A 25,346-nucleotide genomic window follows, 5' to 3' on the forward strand; every position below is an offset into this window, starting at 1 on the left:
ATTATTTTTATCATCCTTTGTTTTCAGCTGTGGAGATTTACTTTAACGATAAGCCAGATTTGAGTCCAGTAGCACCCGAGAGACAAATTAGACTTTCAATTTTCCCTTTGGAGCTTTGAAAGCTCACACCCATTAGCAGTTGCTGGATTTCACCCTTTTAAGACTTAAACCACCACAGTTCAACTAAACTCAAACGAAACGTCAAGCTTTCAGTACTTTTGATTTATTAAATATTGTTGCACAAGAACAACTATTCATTCTCTTCGCTGCGCAGTCTTGCATTTGGATTCGTAACCTTGATAGCAAGCTGAGCTGCCCTCTCCACAATTACTTTCCGATTCTTGGAGGAAACGTTGTGAGCGATCTCTGCGCAAAAGGACCTGATGGGGGAGAGAAAAGGCGGCGGCGGAATGTTAGTGTCCTGCTTCCAAGCAAGAATGTCATAAATAGCTAGCAGTCTGGCTGTACGAAGTGGATCTTTCCATTAAGGAGAATTCTATACTACCTGCCCTGCTCTACACAAAGCCTCTGTACACAATGCTTTTAGATCTTATAAAAATACCTATAATTATGTGGTGCCTCTTCCCCAAAGATCTGCTTGTAGAGTTGGAATTTACTCCAAGAACTCCTCATGCCACTGGCAAGCCAAGTTAACAACCCTGCATCTCTGCATTCTAAAACTGGGAATAATGTAAACAGGCTGTTCTACTTGTACAAGTAATGCCTCTGTGAATCCCATCCCACCACAGACCCCCCCCCCCCCCCCCCCCGTGCTCTGTGCTGTTTCTGAGTGTTCATCAAACCCTAGAAGGGACGGTTTAGGGAGAGAAGGCTGGAACAGCCAAGGGAAGGTAGGAAGTTGTTCCTCAAACTCAGCTCCACTTGCAACATACAAGATCCACTTCTTGCTGAGGTCTACTGTATTTGCATCTTGCCCTTCCACCAAAGAGCTCACTGTGAGTCTTCAGCCCTAGCACCCTGTGGAAGAGGATAAGCTTTATGAGGGATACTGTCTTCTTCCCATAGCTAACAGATCAAGAGAGCTTCTATTTCCAACAACAGTGGCCAACCAGAGGGCATCTGTTGCTGGACGGGATAGATCTTTGGGCAAACCTGGGAGGGGGGTCTCATGCCACCGTGAACTGGAATTTCTGCCAGGTCTTATCCTAATATCCAGCCAGCCTAAAATTACTTAAAAAAAACACAAACTGAGATACACAGACTGATACTCTGAATATTTAAAAAACATGCAACAGTCATGTAAAGAGTGATTCCTCCATTTCTGTCCAACCCCACTTACTGCTCCTTTAGCCAGAATCAGAATCATGACATGTAAAAGCACAATTCTAAAAGTAACTACTAAAGGTAGTTTTCCCAACTTACTTGTTACTCATCATGAGCACCTCCAATTCTTTGACATTGTGGACGAGAAACTTTCTGAACCCCGACGGCAGCATATGCTTTGTCTTCTTATTGCTACCATACCCAATGTTGGGCATCAAGATCTGGCCCTTGAATCTTCTGCGAACTCTGTTGTCAATACCTCTTGGTTTCCTCCAGTTACGCTACAAAAATGCAGAGGTAAATTAAAACATTAGAAATTGAGATACCACACAAACTTCAAAGCATCTGCAACATCTCTTTATAACTGTACGATTTTGTTAAACCAACGCTGCAAACTCACCCACAAGGTAACCATCAAAATATTCTGAAACAATTTGGGGGGGGGGGGATCCACATGTACCTTATCATCATTTAAAAATCTTCACCACAAGGGCACCCACCTTGATTTTGACATAGCGATCGGACTGATGACGGATGAACTTCTTGGTCCTCTTCTTGACAATCTTAGGTTTGATGAGCGGTCTGAGGGCTGGCATGGTGACTAAAGAAAAAGGAATACAGGGAGGTTACTACATCCAAGAGGTAGTAAAGGAACCTACTAAGCCTGTCGCAGTGTTATCTTCCGTTCACTGGCCTATTACCAAGCCAGCAAAGGAATGGGTATCTCACTGCAACTTCTCTTCCTCCTGTATCCGAAGCTGGTAGAGTATGGGAAGCTCTCCAGATGCGATCCTAGGAGGTCATAACTTCAATTATCCCCCCCACATGCTTCAGTTCTGAGAGTCTTTAAAGTCTGACGTTGTTGTCCTACGCCTTGAACAAAGTTGAACCAAAGCTCCACTGTAAATCATCATATTACCAACTTGCCTCCTGGCGTTGCCAAGTCTGACCTTGACACTATCACGCACATAACTGCTACCGAAATATTCATGTTATTCTTCATCTTAGCAGCAGAATCACAGACCACATGAGATCTCTGCTAACGCTCCTCCTAACAACATATGCATTAAGCGTATTTTCAATGCCCATTTCAAAGTTACGGAGTTTTGATTCAAGTACAAAGTTACATGCCCAGGGCGCTAGTTGTATGTAACAACAATGCCTATTTACCATTCCAATGGATGCACTGACACTTTCAGAGCCCAATCCTATCAGTGCTTAAACACCCTGGACATGCAATTCTGAGAGTGAGCTTCAAAACATTTAAAAACTACCAAACACTCCAAACAATGCAAAAGTTTGCTGAACATACACAAATTATCTGCAAAAGACTTAAGCAAGCACATATCCTGCCTTTCAGAGCTAGAGGTGTTAACCTGGAATATCTTTTATAAGAAACCGTAATTTAAATTAAAGGGATTATTTGCATGCTACAAAATGCAACCAAAAACACAACCACTCTCTCCCTTTATTTTCCACGTGTCAGAGCAGCATCTTAGGAAAGTGTTTAAAAATGTTCAGTTTAAAAATGCAATGGCCTAGAAAACAGAAAAACTGGGAAGTTGCACTAAAAAGGAATTTCTGAAATATTTTTCTTACAAATAAGTCAAATCCTTTTTAAAGAAAGGCTTTCTTCACTTAAAATGTATAACATGAAAACCTAACTACATTTGTTTCAATTTTATTTAAAAAACTGAGAAACTTTGAGAACTGGGAAAAAAAACTCCTTTGTTTGAAGAACTGGCATGGACACACACAAAATGTAGTTTTCAATTTTTTCATTAGAAAAATTGAAGTGCTAAAAAAACTTGAGTAAAATGCAGTAAGACAACACCAATGCACAATTTTCCCATTATTATGGAGATTACTTGCCACTTTTCTTGTAGAAAACTTAAACAATTGAGCTCTTAAATTCCATAAATATACCAATTAATACTATTTGATATTATGTTTTACACTGCTTAAGCGGCAAAAAAGTTACTTTCCTATCAAACTCAAATCTATTACATGTATTTTAATCCACCTCCCCCTAAGCCAAAACCCCGAGGGTGGAGGGAAAACATTTCCCATGGGTTCAATATTTCCACCTTTTTATTTCTCCAATTTACTTATATCTGTATTTTCTTCCTACTGGCGAAATAAACACCTTATGTTGTTCTCCTCTTCTCCAGTTTACCTTGTAAGGTAGGCTGGGCTGAGACACGGACTACTTTAACATCACCCAACACATTTCCAGGTCAGTGTGGGGATTCAAACCCAGATCCGACTCCGCCTTCAAGCCACTACATCACGCACGGGGAGAAGCACACACCACACTCACAATGAGAACCACAAAGGCTTTCAACGTCTATCAAAGCACAACCAAACAGGAGTCCCTTCGACAGTCCATTCCACAAAGAACGCCGTCCCTAAAACCAACTGCATTTTAAGGCCTGAAATCTCAAGCTGAGATTTTTCTTACCAATATTTTGCAACCTCTTTAGGGAAAACCTCAGCGCTCCCTACATTGGAGATCTGTGCAAACTGCAGCTCAATAGAAGCCATCAGGCCGATTCCTCTTGGCAAGCGTCAGACAGTAATTCACTCGCTACTTCAATCATTTTTCTCATCCCGCGTTACAAGTTAAAGATTTTCCAAGTTAACTATCTGCGGAAGCCTCCCATAAAATACTTTAAACATTATATGCTCATCCCCCCCCCGCAAGGATAGACAAGCCTTTCATGTTTTTGCCTCTTGTCCCTCGCCTGCATTCACACGTTCAGACTACACGTGTATAACCCCACACACTCCCCAAAACCTGCTTTGGAGCTACGAAAGGCTCAACAAGCGCAGGCTACTCTGTCTCCTGGCGCGCTTCCCCCACCGAAAAGCACAGCAGCCCGCGAGCGCAGATGAGCATCCACTGCGCCCTGCCCTCTCCCGCGATCCTACAAATAGCGGCCGGCCCTGACGCAGGAGGCCCCGCAGCACCCTTGAAAAGGCGGCGGGGCCACCCCCGGGGGCTCGCCGGCCAGGATGCCGCCTGATCTCACACTCACCGGTCCGCTAATGGCACCTCCTGCACTGCTCGAGAGCGCCGAGAGAAAGAGCGAAGGGGGAAACCGCAGAGGCTGATGGGACGCCACCCGCAGGTCCTGGCAGGTCGGTATTTTCTCGGGAGTGCAGCGGGATGGACAGCTGCTTCCGTGGGCTGAGCCTACTTAACGTCTCAAATTTAATGAGACAAAACATGAAACGCGTTACGAAAAATAGCTCGTTCAGGCTGTTATAATGATTTCCTTAAGCTGGTACCGACATGCAAGACCCTTCTACGTCAGTCATTATGCGCCGAAAGATCGACTATGAGCAAAGGTGGTGGAGCGGCCGTTTGCTGGCACAACGACATCTGGTGGCGAGGATGAGCTGTCATGCTGAGACTGCCTTGTGGGTGGCTCTGTGTAGTTTTATTTGTGTTGCATTTGAAATTCAGTTTTATCTATTCTTAAAAATTATTTTTTCTCCTGTCGTGGCTTCCAAGAATGACATTTCAAGCGACACTGTTCCTTATCATTCATTTCTACTCTGTTTGAGCCACAAATCAGTTCGTTACATGAGAGTACTTCCAACTGTTTTTCTTGTTCACAGATCAGTTTTTATCATTGCTAAATTTCAACACACACAACCAAGGATAAATTTAAATTCCTGTTTTAAGAGTTCCTTTGAATATTGCTGTGCCAGGTGGAGCATGACCAGTTTCTTCAGGGCTCTTTTACACAAAATAGATTCACTTCTGCACAATGGGAGCTGCAAGAATGACCCAGACATGCAATTTATGTAGAATACCATGGAGAACAAAACTGTGTTTATATGCAGAATGGTACAGTTTTAGAAGCACGAATGTAGGCAATCTATCCATTTTATGTATCATTCATTGGAGACAGAGTAGGCACTATGCAACAGGATTTTCAATATTATAACATCTTAGAACGAGTGATCCAATTACATCTGTTTGCTATACAAATGGAAGGAAGTTTACGTGTATTAGTCTGCCTACCACCTGAGTGAGCTCAACACAACATCTTTCTGTAGGTGCACCTGGTCTCAATGTAGTGATTGCTACCATGGCAGAATAGTCTTTTTGAAGAACCTCAAAGGGCCCGTTCTTCAGTAATATTGCAGAACTTTGCAAATGGCACCTCTTTCAGTAGGCTTGTAGGATGATTTGTCCCAGATATAAATGGTTAGATAGGTCCACCGTATAAAAGCAAGCTGCTAGTTGTTGGTCTGTTATGTAGTCTTTGTGGGATACTGTCTTGGGTTTAGTTATGTTGTTAGTTATGTTGTATATGGAACCACCTTGCAGCTAGTTGAGGTGAAATATACTTTTTAAAAACCAACTATGAACAATGATTTAATTGTGAATCAAAATAGCTGTAGTAGGCTGCAGAGGTTTGTAGAACCTGAATTTCGTAATATGGAGACTTCTAAGCACATATGGCCTTAATTAATCAAATTGACATTTTGCTGCCATTACTATGAAAACTACTACTAACCAGGTCCCCCATGGCCACCAGTGGGGGATAAGGGAGCAAAGTTGCCAGATCCAGGTTGGGAAACTCCTGGAGATTTGGGGAGGGAGTCTTGGAAGGACAGATCCACAGTGGGGTACAACGCCATGCAGTCCATCCTCCAAAGCATCCATTTTCTCCAAGGAAACAGATCTCTGGAGTCTGGAGATGAGCTGTGATGCCAGATGATCCCCAGGTCCCACATGGAGGCTAGCATCCCTAAGTACAACAAATATCCCCTAGTTTGCAAAACCCTTTTTGTTTAAAGTATAGGAGCCGAGCTTGAATTTAAGTGTTCTCTTTCTCTTGTAGACACTTTCCAAAGTCTGATGGATATTTATGCACTGGAAAATACTTCCTCGTCAGCCTACAGATAACACAAAGGGACTGCCTTGATTAAAGTCAGAAGAGACTGTGAAACGGCTGCTCTGCGTGGGCACAACAGGCCTGAATTGCTTTATGTGGATTATTGTCCTATATACTTTGTCATTTCAGTTCTTTAACTGTCCATCAGTTCTTTAACTGAAGAATTTCTTTTGAGAAGCCTCTTTGTGTTTGAATCAGGTAGAAGTTAAACACACACTTAAAATTCCTTGGAGATGGAGGATGCAAAACTCTCAATACCTATTTCTTTCAAATGCATAAAAAACGAGAAATTTACAAAAATCAGTCACAAAAATGCAGCACTGGTCATACCCCTGCCTTTTTGGTCAGGAGGAAAAACCCACACCGGTCTTTTCCATATACTGTTTTGGCCAGAGTTTTTAATAACTGTGTTTAGGATGCCAATGGTTTTGAGACAGTCTTTAATCTTAATTAGCACAACACCTCGCTTATTTGGCCATCATTAAATCAAATCTTTATTATAAGGAGCAAACTAGTCTATTGTTATAATCTATGTCCTTTTACATTCCATACACAGTTAGGACTACTCAGAGTGCAGGAATGTCAATGACAACATAATTGGGGTTTTTTTGGTACAATCTAGAAGTGGCGGAGGGAGCACAACTTGTGCCCTTCCAGACATTTAATCTTTTGAATGGAAGTTACTTGTACATATACAAATTTGATTTGTGGATTTCCAGACATTTTCCTTAAGACTGCTACAGATTCCATTTTGCCAACATCCTGCTACAATATCTTTTTGTTGAGAAAACGCAAATTTCTGCCTACCAAATGTGTGTATTTTATCATCAACTTATGGCAGCAAAGTTAAAAACCTCCAAAACGACCTATCGGTAACAGCCTTGCTCATGACTTGCAAACAATACTGTGGCTTTCTTTATTGAATCAATCCATCTCATGATGGGTCTTCCTTTTTTCATATTGCCTTCAACTTTTCATTGCTAATACTACTGGCCTATGAAAGGCCCCTTCCGCACACACAAAGTAATGTGTTTTCAAACCACTTTCACAATTGTTTGCAAGTGGATTTTGCCATTCCGCACAGCTTCAAAGAGCATTGAAAGCAGTTTGAAAGTGCATTATTCTGCATGTGCGGGATGAGCCAAAGTTACTTGTTCAATTGTGCCTGTGGTATGAATGATGGTCATAAGGTTACATACACACAATCTGATGTTTACATTTTACTTTTTTTTAAAAAAAAATCCCCTATATTAATGTTTCCTGCTTCACAGCTCCATTTAATGCTGTATCCAAGTTAGACCATTTGTCTATCTAGTTCAGCCCTGTCTATTTTCATTTACTAGAACAATGGCTTACTGCAGCAGATTCACTGAGGTAGCCAACAGTTTATGCAACGTTAGCATAGTATAACAGTTTCTCCTCAGAAGAGAGTCAAACATAATAATTCTTTCGGGAATCTGGATCACCATAGGTCACAAACTTCAGCTCACTGACTGGCCAGCTGCGGTGAGGATGATAAGTGCCAGGATAGACAGGATGTGCACGAGAAACATGGCTGAACAGAGCATCTCCTTCATCACGTTTCATCTGGGGTAGGTACAGACGCAGTTTGTCTAGAACATGTCCTGGCCAGAAGCTGTTGGGATCTGTCTTGGGATTGAGGAAGCGAAACATTTTTCTCATTTCCCTATAAACACAATTAAGGAAAAAAACGAAATATGTATGAGCAAGGAACAACAACAATAGGAGGGAATGGTGCTTGAAGCCCCACGAAATAAGGGTCCGCAAGAATTATTAGTATAATGGTGATTATTATTTAAAACATGTATATGCCACTCTTGCGGCAGCTTATAAACACAGATATATACCTCTCACTCCCTTCTCAATGAGTCATAATCAACTGGTAGTTCCAGTTCCTAAAGACATCCAGCTGTCCTCAGTCAGAGCCTTTTTTATTCTTGCCTTGGCCTGGTGGAACTCCCTGTCATATGAGACCCAGACCCTGAGGGATTTGATTCAGTTCCATAGGGCCTGCAAGACAAAGTGTTCCGCCAGGCCTGTAATTGAGGCAGTAATGGCTGCCTCTTAGCTGGCCTCCCTATTCCTACTCCTGTCTTCTTGTTCCCTCAATTATTTTGATTTTGGGGTATTGTCTTCCTTCAGTGTCCCCTCCCTCACTGATTCGTTATCCATATTATGAAGTGTTAACTTGACAGGATGCCTTCCCTTCACCAGGGCCTAAAACAGAGAAAGGCCCACAGCAAAGAGATGCTGTTTTGATCTACAGATATGAAAATTACTAGTTCTATCAGAATAAGAAGGAGGTCTTGCATCTGAATATGGCCACCTATTGTAATGTTAAACTATCTCCAAATCAAAATGCACCTTTGTTTTTATAAAGAAATCTGAGTGAATATGGCATCAGTGCAGTCATAGTCAAGGAAATCAATTTAGTTGATCACATGGAGTGTGAGCCAATCTAGTTACATATACTGAAGATTAGCTAGAGATTCCAGTTTGTTCTTCCAGCATACAGAGAAACAGAAATGACGGATGACCACACACCTTTTGCTGTCCTATATCCAATTAGTAATCACAGGCCTGACCCTTTAAAAGTAAGGTAGAGGAATATGGTTTGACAATGTTTTATTTACTGTTTGGTATGCATCCACTGTGCATTCAGAGTCAGTGCTTTTCTCTCACTTTGGGAAAGAGCCAGAATATACTATACGTGTGAGAATAGTGTAGTAGTCAAGAAATTGAGCTGTGAACGAGGAAGTCAGTTTCATATCTTAGCTCTATCACAAATTCAACTAGGTGGCTTATCAGATTTCTTTATGGATTTCTCTGGATCCCATTCATATTTCCTGCAGCCATACAGCAGCTGTGGGGAATGGGAGAGGGAGCCCAAACAGGCTTGGAAGGACGCCATGGGGAGGGGAGTGGGGGTGTTCCTGCCTCCCTGCCAGCTGTTTTCCTGTGCAAAAATGGCAGTGTGGGGAGGGGAGTTATTTCTCCAGTTCTGTTGTGGAATCCAGACCTAAATCTTTCAATATGGTAACATATAGTTCAGCACTATGTATGAATTAGTTCAAGGGGCTGTCGTAACCTTTTTCTTGCATTTCCACTGCCACAAGAACTCAGGCGCAAGCGGAAATTCTGCACTGGATCCAACCAATCATCTTGAGCAATGGATATATGAACTGACACTATCCTAGGGGCAAACCAGCAGAAATCCCTGAGCGTAGTTAACATATGTCACTCTGATGTCATCAATTAGTACACAATTAAAAATATTTCTGCTCCTATATATCAGCAACATTAGCATCATTTCCCCTTGCAGTAATATGTCTTCAGCGAGATGCCCAGCATCGAAATCTTACCATGCAGGTACTACCGCTAAAGTGTGTTGATAATGGTATGTTATCACTGATCAGCAGGGAAGACCAAACTGTGCCCAAGAGAAATCTTTCACGAGAAATCCCTGCTCAGGCACAACAGCATAGAAAGTTTTTAATACTGTACTAGAAAGAAATCATGCACTGTACCTTTCAGTGAATAGGTTTTCAAACTGTTCTTGAGCCTCACTAGTTAAACTGCTACAGGACTTGTCATCCCAAAGATTTTGTGTAGCAAGCCGCAGTCTTTTTGAGTGCCATCTGTAAATAGAAATGTAAGAAACGTTAAGTCAGAGGAAGATGGAACCTAGCCAGCTGTGTGTGCACTTAAATCCAATCTCTGCATATGTCTGGAACATTTCACATCAGAATCAGATGTAGCCAGCACTGTCTATCTTCTACTTGTAATATGTACACTTACACATATTAGCAGAGAACCAGTGTGGTATGGTGGTCAAGAGTGGTGGACTCTTAATTTGGAGAACCAGGTTCAGTTCCCCACTCCTCCACATGAAGTCTGCTGGGTGACCTTGGGCCAGCCATAGTCCTCTCAGAACTCTTTCAGCCCATGTGGAGGCAGGCAATGGCAAACCACCTCCAAACGTCTCTTGCCTTGAAAACCCTACGGGGTTGCCAAAAGTCAGCTTTGACTTGACAGCACACATATACATACCAATACAAACATGTATGTCCATTCACCTCGATTAAACATGCTCACTGAACCTATTGAATGAACTAGATTAGCAGGCAACAATACCCAGGCTTGGGTAGAGTAAGGAGAACTGGACTGGGTAAAAGGGACAATAAAATGGTGTCATGGCACCCCATTGCTCTGGGAACTCCACGTTGCCACTGAGGATAGCATCAGATTCTATTGAAATTTAGCCTTAACATTTACAGCCCTGCCTCATATTGACTACAAGTTCCTCTACCTGTAGCCAGCATGGTGTAGTGGTTAAGAGCAGGTGCACTCTAATCTGGAGAACTGGGGTTGATTCCCCACTCTTCCACATGAGCGGTGGACTCTTTATCAGGTGAACTAGATTTGCTTCCCCACTCCTACATTCCTGCTGGGTGATCTCGGGCTTGTCACAGTTCTCTCAGAACTCTCTCAGCTAAACCTACTTCACAAGGTATCTGCAGATGTATGTATCTGTGTCTCCAGTCCTTTCCAGTTGATCAGGGCAATTTTAATGATTCTAATAGAACTAATAAGTCATGAATCACAGAGTTCCACCATCAGACCCAGGAGATCTGGGTCAAACATTCATTTGCATTCAAACCTGACACATACTTCGTGAGGTTCCTAAACTCTGTGTACGATAACCAGCGGCACCCAGTAGTGTTGTCCTTCTGCAGTTGCTTTTCAGGCTTTCTCTCTTGTTTTCTAGGGAAGAAAGAAAAACAACCCATCGTTTACGCAAATCAAACTTAGTGCAGCTTGATTTCACTGATGACAGCACCTCAGTCTGTAATACAGAGTGACAGTGCAGCTAAAGCAAACAAACAAGAATTTTAGGAAATTACCAGATGCCAGGCACATGCTGGAATTAGGCCAGAGAAGCAGTACTTGCACAGAAGAACACATCACAGAAGCAGTGCTCTTAACAGCATCAGAAATGACCAAAGTCCGTTTTGATCAGTATTCTGTTTCTAAGGGCTGAGCTACACATTACATTTGGCTGTGACCTACAGTTGGACATGAGGAACCTACAGTCAGATGTAAGCTGTGAGTTCCTTGTGGGAATTCATCTCTCAAGCATGTGAGGCTCTGGTTTGGATGGAAAGTGCAGTGTCTACTGAGAAGAGGCTTCAAGCCTTCTCTCCTGAGCTGTTTTCCCAACCCTAGATATATATAACCACTCCAAACAATGTGCCACTGAACTGGAGTAGAAAAACCCAGCTTCAAATCCCCAGGTATATCATGGAAGCTTCCTGGATGACCTTAGCCCAGTCACACACTCTCAGTCCTGACCTCAGCTAGTATTTGGATGGGAGACCTCCAAGGAAAACCCAATCTTGTGACACAGAGGCCAGCAATGGAAAACCACCTCCCAATGTCTCTTGCTTTGAAAACTCTATGGAGTCCCTGCAAGTCAGCTGTGACATGATGCCAAAAACAACAACACCCAGCTATTAACAGACACACTGTCCATGAAAGGTGTTTTCTAAAAGTTCAGGCCTTAGGTGCTCCTCAGCAGTTAATGGATATGAACTTACAACCTTATGGTACAGGTTACTTCTGTCTCACCTGTATGGAACATAAAGTGCCCAATGCCAGCCCCAAAGAACACCTGGGGTAACTGAAAGTGCAGTTCTCCCAGAGCACAATAGACAATGTGGCATCCTCTAGAGGCACCTGACCTGAATAAACTGTGCAGACCAGAAGAGGGGTTTAAAAAACTGTTTAAACCATATGCACTTGGAGAATTAACTGCTTCAGAAGAAGAATTAACTGCTTCAGGGGTGAAGAAGATGAGAACTCAGGTCTCTTGGAAGGTGAGGTGAAAAGGTGGAGTGGAGCAGGTAGGGACATCATGGAGGGACAGCCACAGGAATCACCCCTTGTCGAGACACTGCTGAGCACATCTACTTGGTGCTCCCAGACAACTTATTGCCATGGCTCTAACAATTTTGAAAGTAGGCTTTTCTGTCAGAGATCCCGACCCCAACAAAGAGAAATCAGAAGAAGCCATGAAGAAACTAAAAAAAATACCAGTTAAGGCAGAAGGAAAAGTACAATCAAAGAACCAAAAACAAAGAACAACAAGGGGCAAGACAAAAGACTGAGGCTAACATTTTCTGAGAGAAAGTTCTTCACAGTGCTGCATCTTAGATGGCCAAAAGAGAACTGTGAAGGATGGTGCAAGTTCTGCCTTTCCAGGTGTGTTCAGTAGGACTTTTCCCTGAGGGGAAAGGACTCTTGTGCCAAGTTTAGGTTTTTGCTCTAAAAGGTTCACAAAGGCATGTTTTGGTCATAGTAACAATACTGCGATCAGATAATTCCTAAGGACTCTTGTGCTGTTGGAAACATAGTAAGAAATCATCTTCCCCCTCCCCCGCCCAATCAAACAAACCTTTCTTTTTTCTTGGAAGGCCTTTTTGGCTGTTCTCGTGATTTACTCCTTGATTCTCTCCTTGATTTGCGCCTTGACGTTTCTTCATCATAAACTTCATAATAACCTCCTGGCTGTCTTAACTTTTGCCAGATACCCTCATAATGTAATAATCTATCCCCTGGGTAAAGAAGAGCTTTTGGACAGAGAACAAATAAAACCAAAAGATGAAATCAGAGAGTTATCACACAACAAAAACTGTTCAATACAACAGGACTTTTAACTACTACAACTTCAGCTATCTGAAGCATCCTGGGTTGGTTGAGACCTTTTGTTCATTTGCACGTAGAAGACCAAGTAATCAGGTTGTCTGAGGGAGTCCAACAAGTAATGGTTTTCATCTCTATACAATTACACAGAACAACGGTCTGAATTAAGAAGGCATCCTCGATAGCAATTCCACATCAGGGTGACCTGTCCAGTTATCTCACCTTGCTTCAGAGTTTCTTCTAACGTGCTGTGCGGTGGGAACTATGGGTTGTATTTCACAGGACTGTTCTACTAACTCTGGCATTTTCCTCCAATGTAACGATCTTTTGGTTGGCTCAGAGAGCTACAGAAAGCTCCTTGTAGCCAAGCAGTGCCACTGTCAGTGGTAGGGATCTATGGGATCCAACCACTGGCATGGTGAGGAGGGCACGAGGGGGCTAGAGCCCTGGGCACCACTTCCTGGGGGATGAATTGCTGTGTACCCCTGCTCGCAACTGTGCTCCAGCCCTGAGGAGTTCAGGGCAGGGGTGCAGTTAAACAGTGGCCAGCAGGAGTGGCCCCTCTCCCAAATTCCACATGGATCTCAGAAGGGGGCTAGCCGGGCTGGCCCTGCCCCCGAATTCCACATGGAGTTCAAGTGCAGGACCATCTGGCTCACCCCACCCCACCCAATCTCCACATCGAATTTGGGAGCGGCACAGCCAGTTTGCTGCTAACCTCAGCTCATTCGAGCCAGCTTTAAACCATGGGCTGACCAGCTCTAGCTTTATACTGTTGGCTCTGCTTGATGGAGTTTGGGAGGGCTCCCCATGGAATTGCGGGAGGTGCAGCGCCCAGAGTGAACCCTGGCTGCTGTTTAAGTAAGCTACACCCCTGGATCCAACCCTGTATTTTTCTGTAGCTCAACATGCTGGGCTTAATAAGGAAATAGACGGTTCCCTAACAACAAATAGAGAAAAAAAGATATCACAAAAACCAGAAAAATTAAAGAGTAGTCTTTTTTTCTCTTTGACTTCTTCATTTGTTCGTTTTTCTTTCTCTTACCTTTTCTGTTTCCTTCTTTTCTATTCTTTCTGTCAGAAAAAGTTTCAGCGTTTATGTTTGCAAGTGGGCAGGGTACTGGTGGTCCACAAACTATTTATATAAAGGCAATTGAAGGGTACAATAAGCCCACCCCAGCTTTCCTAACTCACAGAACTTTTTCAAGCACTGCCTTGGAAGAATACCTATAGTTGCATGAAGACAAGAAACTTATTGTTTATTTTGAATGCAATCTGAATTATCGAGAGACTGAGTTCCATCCCTAGTGCCCAGTTCTATAAATTTGGGCAGATTCAGTCACACAAGTTAGTTTTATTTGTAGTCAACAACACTCCCACCTATACCAGATCCACTGCCACAAACATCCACAAAACCATAACTGTTGATTTGCTTCAGGTTTTGCTTTTGTCAGCCAGAAGCTTCCATCATGAATTATCCTGAAGCTATGCATTTGGGCCTAAAGGACCGATTATGCACAAGGCATCTGCTGTGTGATGGGGACAAATGCACGTTGCTGCAAGATTTCTTGTACGGATGTATTTCCTCCAGCTCTGCTTTCACTTTCTATTCTCCCCATGGCAAGGGAGACCACTTCCAGCTTGGATTTAAGTTTGCCTCGCAGCCAGATTTGCCAGTGAACACTGCTTTGCTCCAGACCTCTTCCCTCCATCCACAGCCAGCCCACCTAGTCTCATTTCTTTGTGCTGCCCCTTGCCTTTCTCCCTGTGGCCAACTTCTTCCCACTTCTCTAAATGATTGTATCACTACATTGATATGGCTGTACAGGAACAGCACAAGTGTTTCTTTCTGGCTCCACCCCACCTCCTCCACTCTCCTCTGATGATCAGGAGGGAATTTTAAAAACTTTCTTTCAGACAAGCTTCTGTTTTAAAAACAAGCCTCTCTTGCAGCAGCAGTGAGAAAGAGAGTGAGCGAGTAGGGATGTGTGTGTAGGGGAAGGGAGGGGAAGATAATATCAGTGAGATCTGTGTCTTTAAGGCTGCTGATGGGTGGAGTTAAGAGAAGCAGCAAAAAGAGGGGCCAGTTGAGACTTCAGCTAGCAGCTGCAAGAGAGGCACTGAGCTGCCTCCTCATGTGTAGAAGGAGAAGAGTTTGGATTTATATCCCCCCCCTCAAAGGGGCTTACAATTTCCTTTCCCTTCCCCCCTACAACTAATACCCTGTGAGGTGGGTGGGGCTGAGAGAGCTCCGCAGAGCTGTGAGTAGCCCAAGGTCACCCAGCTGGCTTGTGTTGGAGTGCACAGGCTAACCTAGTTGCTCAGATAAGCCTCCACAGCTCAAATGGCAGAGCGGGGGAATCAAACCCAGTTCTCCAGATTAGAGTGCACCTGCTCTTAACCACTACGCCACTGCTGCTCCTAAACAAAGAAGCATGAGAAGAGCCCTCTGTAAGTTCACTAGTCTGAGAAGAATCCCAAGGCAAGCGTTCCCTGTGTAATTGGCCAAGCAGAATTCAGACTATTCATTTCCCTGCCAATCCCTTGGTTTTACTGTACCTCTTTTCAGCAGTTTTTCAGTAAGCTGAACTCCGTATTGTTCACAAAGCTTGACGCACTGAAACCAGACCAGGTGGCAAGTCATCCGATGCTGGTCCACCAGTTCTCCCATGTCACCCTCAATAGTGCTCGGCTTGCAATGCTCATCCACAACCCGGTCTCCAGTCTTCACCACTCGACAATTTTCTGCCCATTCTAAGGGGTTCATCTTCCTCTGTAACACAAGACAACATCTTTGTTATAGAAGACCTGACATTGTTACAAAACAACCAAATATCATTGCGAAAAACTGGTGCCAGTGAAGAGGTGTGAAGGATTCTTCGCCTGGAAAAAAAATTCCCAACATTTAAGAGTACCTGTAAGAATTAAGACTGACATGTATCAGTCAGTGTTCCTCAGGGCCTGCAAGACGGAAATCTTCCATCACGCCTTTAGTTGTGGCCTCCCACTGTCTTTATTTCATCAGCTGACCTCCCAACTCACAATCATATTTATCATTCATGTTTATTTATTGATTGCTGATGCCAACCCTTTTGGTCTTGGTTTTATGATGGTCATTTGGAAATTCGCTCTGTCGCCATCTTGGGGTTATGGCTTTAATGACTGTGACTTATATTTTGTATTGTTATGTTTTAAATTCTGTGAGTCGCCCTGAGCCCGACCCTAGTTGGGAAGGGCAGGAAACCAATTTAATAAGAAAATAAAAAAATAACAGAACCCTAGTGCAACAGTAGTCACTGGAGGACAAGGTGATTGCCTCTACAATACAATGCTGCAGATCTTTGAGGAATAGTGCTATGCATGCTGTTTGTGCGTGTTGGGAATATGACTACTTTTCCACAAATAGTCCCGCCAGGGCTATTTTGGGACAGGAAAACCATCATGGGGGGCTGGAGTCCCTTCTCCCTCGTACCATGGTCCTGATCCAAGTTGGAGTTATGTATGCTTGAGAACTGAAATATGTGGCTAATTACATGAGAACGTGTTAGGAGAACCCAGACCTGACTGTCAGAAAATTGTCTCATATCATTTGGCCCTAAGACATGCAAAATGCTGTCAGGTCGCAGCTGACTTTTGGCAACACAGTAGGTTCTTCAAAGCAAGGAACTAACAGATGTGGTTTGCCATTGCCTTCTTCTGCATGGTGACCCTGGTGTTCCTGGGTGGTCTCCCACCCAAGTACTAACCACGCCAACCCTGCTTAGCTTCTGAAATGTCACAATATCAGGCAAGCCTGGGCCATCCAGGTCAGGCCCTCAAAGAGAGATACACACCCAAACCCACCTCAATCATATAAACTGGTACCAAAGGAATACAGTACCTTCAGCCGCCGTCTCACTTCTCTGTATCTCTTCCCAACCTCTTCCATTGTATTATAAGATAGTTGCATACGGTCCGGTGCCAGGTCAGTGGGGGGGACTTCCAAGTAGTTTGATGCAGGTTTCTGAGATGGTTCAACTTTAGACTTGCCACAGCTTGATGGAAGACCCTTTGAAGTCACAGGGCCAACTTTTGGGACAGTAGGTGGGAGCCCTTTTGTACCTGTCAAAGGAGAAAAGACACTCAGTTACAAATCTATCAAAATTGTCCTACCTAATCATCTAAATGTGTTGCATCCTCTGAGCCAAACTACAGACAAGCCTTCTGTCTTCAGTATTGCACACTAGAGGATCCCATCACAGACACAAAGCTTTCCGGGGGGGGGGGGGGGGGGCCTCCTTAATCTTTCTCCTCTGTATCCTTTCCTCCAACTGAAGATGCCCACACTGATTTGCTAGCAGCCTTGTTTTACTGTTGCTAACCTGAGCTGTTTTGATTGGCTAATGTTTAGTCAGTTTACCTAATACTGACTGTTTTACATTGGCTTTATGTTTGTTGTGGCCTACTTTAGACTGGTTTGCTCAGGAGAAGCAGCAGAGAAATGTGAGGGGGAAAAGACAAGAATCTGTATTGTGCCTGAGCCAGTGCCATCCCCCCCAAAAAACTTTTTTAGACCAAACGAGGGGCTCTGTGTCACTCACATGGGCCCCTTCCGCACACGCAAAATAATGCATTTTCAAACCACTTTCACAACTGTTTGCAAGTGGATTTTGCCATTCCGCACAGCTTCAAAGAGCACTGAAAGCAGTTTGAAAGTGCATTATTTTGCATGTGCGGAATGAGCCATGCAGTTTGGTCCTTACAGTATAAAGTGATCCACCCAATGCTTTCACCTCTGGATTCCACTGACACTTCTGCTTTCGTTATGGGAAGATTTCATGAGATGTTAAAACAATAACTTCTCATTGAAGCCAACAGGCTTAGAAGGAGGTGGCTGTTTAAGATTGTACTGTCAGGCTTTCATGCTTTTAAATTCCATGTATATGCCAATTAGTATGATTTCACAGTTTTATAAATGACATATTTTATGTTATTAAAACAGGAAAATACGTTTCAATTTGATAGGAAAGCAAGTATTATACATATTTCAATTCCTTCCCTAAATATATACTTTTTGTGCCCTCCTCCAAGTCCTCAAATTACTCCCCCAATGGTTTCAATATTTCTGGAAATTTCACATCTCTGAAAAGTACACATTCTACTTATTCAAAACAGACGTGTCAATGTCCATGTTTTCAGGTACACAGAAATGTCACACAGGGAACAATCACACACACATTTCTTTTCCACAGAAATGTGTATCCAGTATGTTTCAGAAGCATTTCCAGAGACTGTTACAAGTGACGGAAGAGTGAGAAAACTAGCCAGGCAGCCCAATCCAGAGGAGGGGGGACTGAATCGGCTTTTGGAGCCAGTGGGGGACTGCGCAGGCATGTTTGCCCACTCTGCTGGCGTATGTTGCACTTACGTCAGCAGGGGAGCGCAAACTGAGAGGCGGGCTGGGGCATTCCTAAAGTCGGATCCCACTGGGCTTTGAAGCCAGAGACACCCCTGGCACAGGCCCCAGACTGTTCAGCCCTCGGGAGGGCTTTCAGGCAGCTGGGGAGTTTCTGGAGCTTGCTGCCTTCCCACACCACCTGGAAGCCCTCTGGAGGCGGTGTGGCGGCCCAGCAGCACCACCAGTCCCAACCATCAGAGTCCTCTGGATTAGGGTGTAAATCGCCAACAATGTAGAACTCAAAGGAGCTCCAGCACTTTTTAGCAAGTAAACTTGTTACATGATCATTTCTGATAGCAGAGTGACTTCTTCAAGAAGGAATGAAATCTTGCTTGCAATACTGAATCTAGCGTAGGAACTCATTCTTCTAGCACAGACTTCATGGTGGGCTTAGCCATGCTTACACAGTGAACCTTTCACTCTGAAAATTCACTCTGGACGAGGGAATCACTTTTGTCATAGAATCTAGCAGGGCTTGTGTAGTACAAAATTATCTGCCTGCAGGGGCCAGCAGGGGGTCTATATCAGTGGTTCTCAACCTTCCTAATGCCAGGACCCTTTCATACAGTTCCTCATGTTGGGGTGACCCCCAACCCTAGCATTTATCCATTTTACAGATGGAGAACACTGATGCAGAGAGTCTTAGGCGACCGCTGTGAAAGGGTTGTTCGACCCCCAAAGGGGTCCCGGGCCCCAGGTTGAGAACCACTGGTCTATATGGACACATTTTATCTATCTATCTATCTATCTATCTATCTATCTATCTATCTATCTATCTATCTATCTATCTATCTATCTATCTATCTATCTATCTATCTATCTATCTATCTATCTATCTATCTATCTATCTATCTATCTATCTATCTATCTATCTAGTCATTTATTTAAAAGATGTATTAGCTACTTTTCTACCTTGTAGGAACTCAAGGTGGCTTACATTGTAAATCATAATAAAACACAAAAAATACCATTAAAACACCAGTTAAAGTCAATAACGTAAAACTGCCGGTAGACAGAGGAACTAATCAAATCTGTCATGAATAATACTGACTTCAGTTGCCTCCTAACTATCAAGAATGAGGGGGCCAGGTGTACCTCCTTGGGGCAGTTGTTCTTCAATTGTGGGGCTGCAACTGAAAAGGCCCTCTCTCAGGTACCCACCAACGGAGGCTAAATATGTCAGGAGAACTGAAAACTGCTTCACCACTCTTCTTTTCCCCCACCTGATTTGCCCTCTTTGGATTCTTTCGCCTGTTTCCATTGCTCCTTTAGGTAATCAGACCATATTTTCTGACTCTCAATCAGATCACTGTGGGTTATATACTGCCCTTTCCTTGTAGAAGTGAGGTAGACGACCACATCCTCCAAGTCAGCTTTACTGACAGGCACCCTTGTCTGGAAACAAAGATAGAAGTGAAACAAAGATTTGTAAAAAGTGACATAAAGGTCTGGAAACAAAGATAAAAGGGCAACTGCAGTCATGTCAGATCACATTTCAGATTGAGGGAATGACACTCCACAAGCAACACGTTCTTACACGGAGATTTCCTCCACATAGGAATCCCAAATGTACAGCATGGCCCTGAACCAACTACACACATGCACATGTGCCCTGGCAGCACATGGATATAGATTGACGTTTTCCCCAAATGCATTCTTGGGTGCACCAATGGGTGCAAAAAGGTTTTGGGAAAGCATATGCATGTCCTAATCTGATTTCAGTGGAAACAGTCTCCCATTTATGCAAGACATACCATGTGCCTCAACAGGAGCTGGACACAAGTGCCCTGTCACAAAGAAATTTACCTTGCAGCTGGAGAAAGATAGATGTTTGTGGTTGTTTGAAACAAGGGAGGTATCTCTGCATACGTACATACTTTTACAGAAAAGGATGCTTGTATGTTGATTCCATAAGAATAAGCTCCTATCTTGGTCATGAGCAGGTATACGCCGTCAAAACGCAATCAATACACATATTTCCCTTCAAATGCATCTAAATGCAGCCAGAAGCTGCAACTTGCCATCAGGGGTTTGGAGACTTCAATAGCTAGGGAAGGCTGTCAAGAATTGAGATCCTTGCTTTTGCCATTCAAAGGCCCTTCCCCACCGTGTGGATCTATCTTATGTTGCAGATGGCCACCTCTGTGCCAGGTATCTGTTTCATGGATTAAGAATAAGCTCCACACAAATGGGCAGCTATGTGTACTTTTGTGATTCCAGATGCAGGGGATTGTGAGCACTGGGTGCGTTGAACAAATTGTTGGTTTGACAGAAGCATGCCAAACCAGGTGCTAATCACTAGTTCAAATGGATCAGTAGAATCAGCTCCCATTTGGTGCCACCATCGTGTGAAACAGGGGTCAGTTGGCATACATCTGAACTAGAGACAACTGCCAGTGTCTATGGGCACCAAATTATGTCCCATGTGACGTTTTAGCCCTCTGATCTTTTTTCCCTTGATAAATGATATTCTTCATAATTGACAAAAAGAGAAAAATAGATACATGCATTATTAACTGAAATGGAGCTTAGCATTAGTACTATTCCACACTTAAGGGTGCCTTTAATGTTTTCTGATAATTTTAGACTAAATATTTAGACATTTGATTAAATCTGTAATTTTTAAAGTTAACTGTTACCTATGGCACCCATTAACCAAGAGGACTATTAGTATAACAACTTTACTACTACTTCTAAGCTCCAGTATTAAAGCTGTGTCATTTTAACTCTTGATCAGTCTCTATCGACATTAAAAGAAAAATAACCTTATTCTTGTTTTCAAGAATAATAAGCAAAATACAACTTCTCTTGGAAAGTTTGATTGGTCTTCTATTTACGAAGTTCATTAGTTTTGCCATTGTGGCATATTCTCTTAATTTATTTTCCCAGTTTTCTAAATAAGAACATTCTTCTGCTTTCCAATTTAACTGCAAATACCACCCTGACAACTGTCTGGATGTTGTAGAGAGCCAAAAGGGTGGGTATAATGAAAACTACAGTTGGAAAACTCGGGCACCTGAAGAGATGCTTCTCCTCAGTTTCCAGAGAATAAGGCTAACTGAGCACAGAGTAAGCAAGCTACTTTCAAAAGCTGGATACTGCAACTGGCCCTTGGCAAGAGGATGGATTAGTCTATGCCACAAGTTTTCCTCTGCTGCCCTCCTCTCTTCCTCAGTGTGAAGTGAGTCAAACCGTATGCAAACCATTTCCCGCAAACTCTTCTACTGCCTCTGATTATACTGGGCATTGACACAAAAGAACTTTAGCGTTACATGGTAAGAGAGTGGTGTTGTAGGCAACAAACAGTCTAACTTGAGGGCTGTGGGAATGGAATAATAGGAACAGAGGCCGCTGTGGGGGCAAGGCCTCGTAATATCCTACCCAAGAAATCCAGCGTCAAACCCCGAGAGAGGGGGAGATCTCTTCCAGTCTCTCTGAACTGCTTACCCATCTATATGGGCTCACAGAAAGGTTTGAAATAAGCCAACCGTAAACTTTTTAATAGACTGTGATCTCATTTAAGTACTTATAACCCATAGGTAGACTGATCCATACCACACAGACTGGTTTTTTTTTAGTTCTTTTGTTTTAACACAGTTTAATTGCCTGTGGAATATAATTATTGCTAAGCTTGTATACCCAACACAGAGAGAAAGGCTGAAAGAGAAGATTGACATCAAAAAGGTGTAAGTTTGCTCAGGATGGCCTTGTTCATCTACCTTTTCTTATTTTGCTTTCAAGGAATGCCCACATTTACTTACATGTAAACAGGGAAATATTTTATGAATGGACGTTCCTACTGGACGTTCCTACTAACCTTTTCAATGATTCTGATGAAGTCTTCTCTCTTGAAATTCATGGTCCTGGACCGATCTTCTTTGCCGAATACATCCACCAGCTTGAGTTTCTGCTTTTGCAGAAGATTTTGCAGGGTAATGAGAGATTCTGGGTAGGGAGCTGTGACGACAGGGATGGTTCTCTTTGTCTTTCTTGCTGGCAGTTGCTCCTGAAAAACACCAAAATACTTAAAGAGACCTGGACAATGTTATTCCAGCATCAGATAAACCAGAAGGAACTACTTGGGGGTGGGGGTGGGGAAGAGACAGACTATAACAGGGATATAACATAATATCCCCTTTATGGTCTGCTCAGCCCAGTTTCCAAACATGTCTTTTCTATTCCCCAAATCTTTTCCCTGGAATCAGTGATGATTCTGTTGCTTCTTGTTGTCTCCTCTGCTCTGGCCTTACTTGAATGAGGTACTGAAGAACAGTTTTTCTGCATTCTGAGGTGAAATCTAGTTTTGGCACCGCTCTTCAACCACACAGAGATTCACAAAATGGTTACGAAGCTTTCACTTCTCTAGATGTCAAAGTCCTTCCAAGTCCAGTTGAGAGGATGGTCTGGTTGAATGAGTGCTGGTGAGCCAATCCAGCAGATGGGGGTTGAGAAACAGGCTTCGCTTACCTCGGTACTGCTGGTAGCAACAGCTAACTGGACATTCATCTGGGCCTTCTTCACTTCTTTGGCCTCCTTAATTTTTCTGAGGATTTTGGCTTCCTGGTCACTGATGGATTCTTTTTCCATCAGCCACAACTCAACATCTGCACATTGGTTCAATAGATTCCGCAATTTCTTCCTGTCTTCAATCCAAGCTGCCAATTCTCTAACTTTATCCTCCTCTGTAGGGATTTTAGTAACTTCCTTAAGATGTTCTTGGGCAGCGAACATTTCCTGCTTTTGACCCAACAATTCGGGTGATGGTGGTTTGGCCCTAGGAAGAGATGCCCCTTGCATAGGTGGGGCAATAATAATGCGACGTCTAGATACCACTCGGCCAAATCGACTTGGTTCCAGTTTAAAGAAAACATTTGGATGTTTCTCTCTAAGCTTGTAGCGTTTAAAGCAATGCTGAATAAACCCATCCAAGTTGTGCTCTGATCCTTCTTTAAGCAACTCGTCAGGCATGATGTTGCCATCACTGGGAAGAGATGGAACAGGTGAAAAATTAGACATCTGAATTGAAATCATATTTCAGAGCAAAAGTGAGGCATGCCTCACCTACTGACCTTGCTATCTCCATTGTTACTCACATGCTACACTTCATTGTTACTCACTTGCCAGGCCACTCCTATTCAGATGCCCTCACCTATTGACCTTTACTCACCCTTACTCACTCCACTTGCTTTCCTTTCCTACTATCAGATCCTCTGAAGATGCCAGCCACAGATGCAGGCAAAACGTCAGGAGAGAATGCTGCTAGAATACAGCCATACTGCCCAGAAACCACACAGCACCCCAGCGATTCTGGCCCTGAAAGCCTTCGAGAAGCCTTCGATACATTTAACAGTCAGCTAAATTATGTTCAGAGCAGGGGTCCCCAGCATGATGTCTGAAGGCGCCATAGTGCCCGCTGACACTTTTTCTGGTGCCTGTCAAGTGTGTTTAGGAAGTGGGTGGGGCCAGACAGGGTTTTTGCCCCAGCAAGGCTTCTGATTGACTACTGTAGATTTGATTTGGTTGTGCAGATTTTTTTAAAAAAATATTTCTTTGGCAGCAGCTGTTACCACATCACAAAGATCTGCACAGTGTTACTGAAATTAAGCTATGGCAATCATTCTGTGGCTTGCTCCAACTCAGGGCAACTATTTTGTTACTGCACCCACCAAGTTGGGTCAGAATTCCAAATATATCAACAAGCTGAAAAGTGTCATATCTTGGACACTGGCACAGCTCCAGGGGAGTGGCTTCTACCTGGTGTGGCTGCTGCAGAGCTGTGTGGTGTCCACACACGGCCATCTTTGCTCTCCCCACTGCATAGGTGCCCCTTGTGCTGGTGGGGTGGGCAAATGTGCCAGTGCAGTCCTCCACTGCTTCAACAGGCTGATTCACCAACCACCCCATCTGGACTGGGCCCTTAGAAAAGTTCCCAGCAGCAAATACAGAAAGATAATTTTATGATAAATTTATGAACAGCAGCAATACAAACACATATACTTATGACACCACAGAAATAATCTGTTTTAATGATGAAAAAAACTGGGGGACTGAATTAAGTGAAGGAAGAAACATTTATAATTTGTCACTTTCTTCCTGAGAATCATTGTGTATTGGACTAGCAAATGGGGTCAGTTGGCACAGGATGTATACTCAAAAACAGTCAAAACATTTTAAAAACGACAATATAGTGTTATTAACATTAATGAATTCTTATCACTACATTAATGAATTTCTATTATTTTAGTATTTTTCCACTGTTTAGGTAACATGTTATGAAATGATGTTCAGAGCGTAGTAGTCATTTCGCAACATATTGCCTAAACAGTGTAAAAAATACTACAATAAGAACCCATTGACGTAAATAAAGGCATATTGTCGTTTGTAAAGTATTTCGACTGCAGTTTTTTTTGTACATGATCCATTTTAATTAAAAAAGAGAAAATGCAGGTTATGATTTTTAAAACGCAGAAATCGTCGCTGAAAAGGCGCTTGATTCTTCGGGAACGGCAGTCTTATAGCCCAAATGGGTGTGTCAGAAAGTTTGTAGCCCGTTTCTCGCCGACAACCGATTTTGGAGTTTCACGGGCAACGACGCCCACGTCACAATCGGAAAGGGCCCATTGTGCATTATTGACGACACGCCGTTCCTAGAGCGGGATCAAAGGCAGAGCGCGCGTTCTTAGGGCGTTCTACAAACCGTTTCGTTCCAGCAGGGGCACCGCTGGGCGCAGGGCGCGCCGTGCAACTCGCGGGGCTCCGTTGACTTCTCCTCTCCGGTCGCCGACCCGTCCGCTCCATCGGAACAAACTTTACGCATGGCATGTGGCTGCTTTAGAAAAGCTCTCCGAGGAGCTTTGCAGAAGAGCTTTTGCACTCCAGCCAGCCGCGTCTTGCCTGAAATCGCCCTTGCCCTTTGCAAAGGGGTCCACACCGACGACCAGCCCACCTCCCAATCTTTCCCCACAAAAAGACAATTCCAGCGCTAGCGC

General features: G+C 43.4%; 2 protein-coding genes and 1 non-coding gene across 3 annotated transcripts; all 3 read right to left on the reverse strand.

The window, feature by feature from the left end:
- Positions 1 to 207: 207 nt before the first annotated feature.
- On the reverse strand, positions 208 to 4,476 carry RPL32 (ribosomal protein L32). The gene is made up of 4 exons (XM_048491518.1): positions 4,323 to 4,476; positions 1,785 to 1,885; positions 1,384 to 1,565; positions 208 to 380 (listed from the first exon to the last, which is right to left on the reverse strand). The coding sequence occupies exons 2-4, from the start codon at positions 1,878 to 1,880 to the stop codon at positions 251 to 253; spliced, it is 408 nt and encodes a 135-aa protein (XP_048347475.1). The 5' UTR covers positions 1,881 to 1,885; positions 4,323 to 4,476; the 3' UTR covers positions 208 to 250.
- LOC125430354 lies at positions 1,947 to 2,086 on the reverse strand. The gene has a single exon (XR_007244141.1). It is a non-coding gene; the product is annotated as a small nucleolar RNA SNORA7 (small nucleolar RNA).
- A 2,099-nt stretch (positions 4,477 to 6,575) lies between the features above and the next one.
- EFCAB12 (EF-hand calcium binding domain 12) lies at positions 6,576 to 25,346 on the reverse strand. The gene is made up of 10 exons (XM_048492255.1): positions 25,055 to 25,346; positions 22,825 to 23,338; positions 22,175 to 22,363; positions 19,581 to 19,752; positions 16,801 to 17,021; positions 15,480 to 15,693; positions 12,673 to 12,847; positions 10,890 to 10,982; positions 9,746 to 9,856; positions 6,576 to 7,884 (listed from the first exon to the last, which is right to left on the reverse strand). The coding sequence occupies exons 1-10, from the start codon at positions 25,177 to 25,179 to the stop codon at positions 7,629 to 7,631; spliced, it is 2,070 nt and encodes a 689-aa protein (XP_048348212.1). The 5' UTR covers positions 25,180 to 25,346; the 3' UTR covers positions 6,576 to 7,628.

The sequence above is a fragment of the Sphaerodactylus townsendi genome, linkage group LG03 (genome assembly GCF_021028975.2).
Source record: "Sphaerodactylus townsendi isolate TG3544 linkage group LG03, MPM_Stown_v2.3, whole genome shotgun sequence".
NCBI lineage: Eukaryota > Metazoa > Chordata > Lepidosauria > Squamata > Sphaerodactylidae > Sphaerodactylus > Sphaerodactylus townsendi.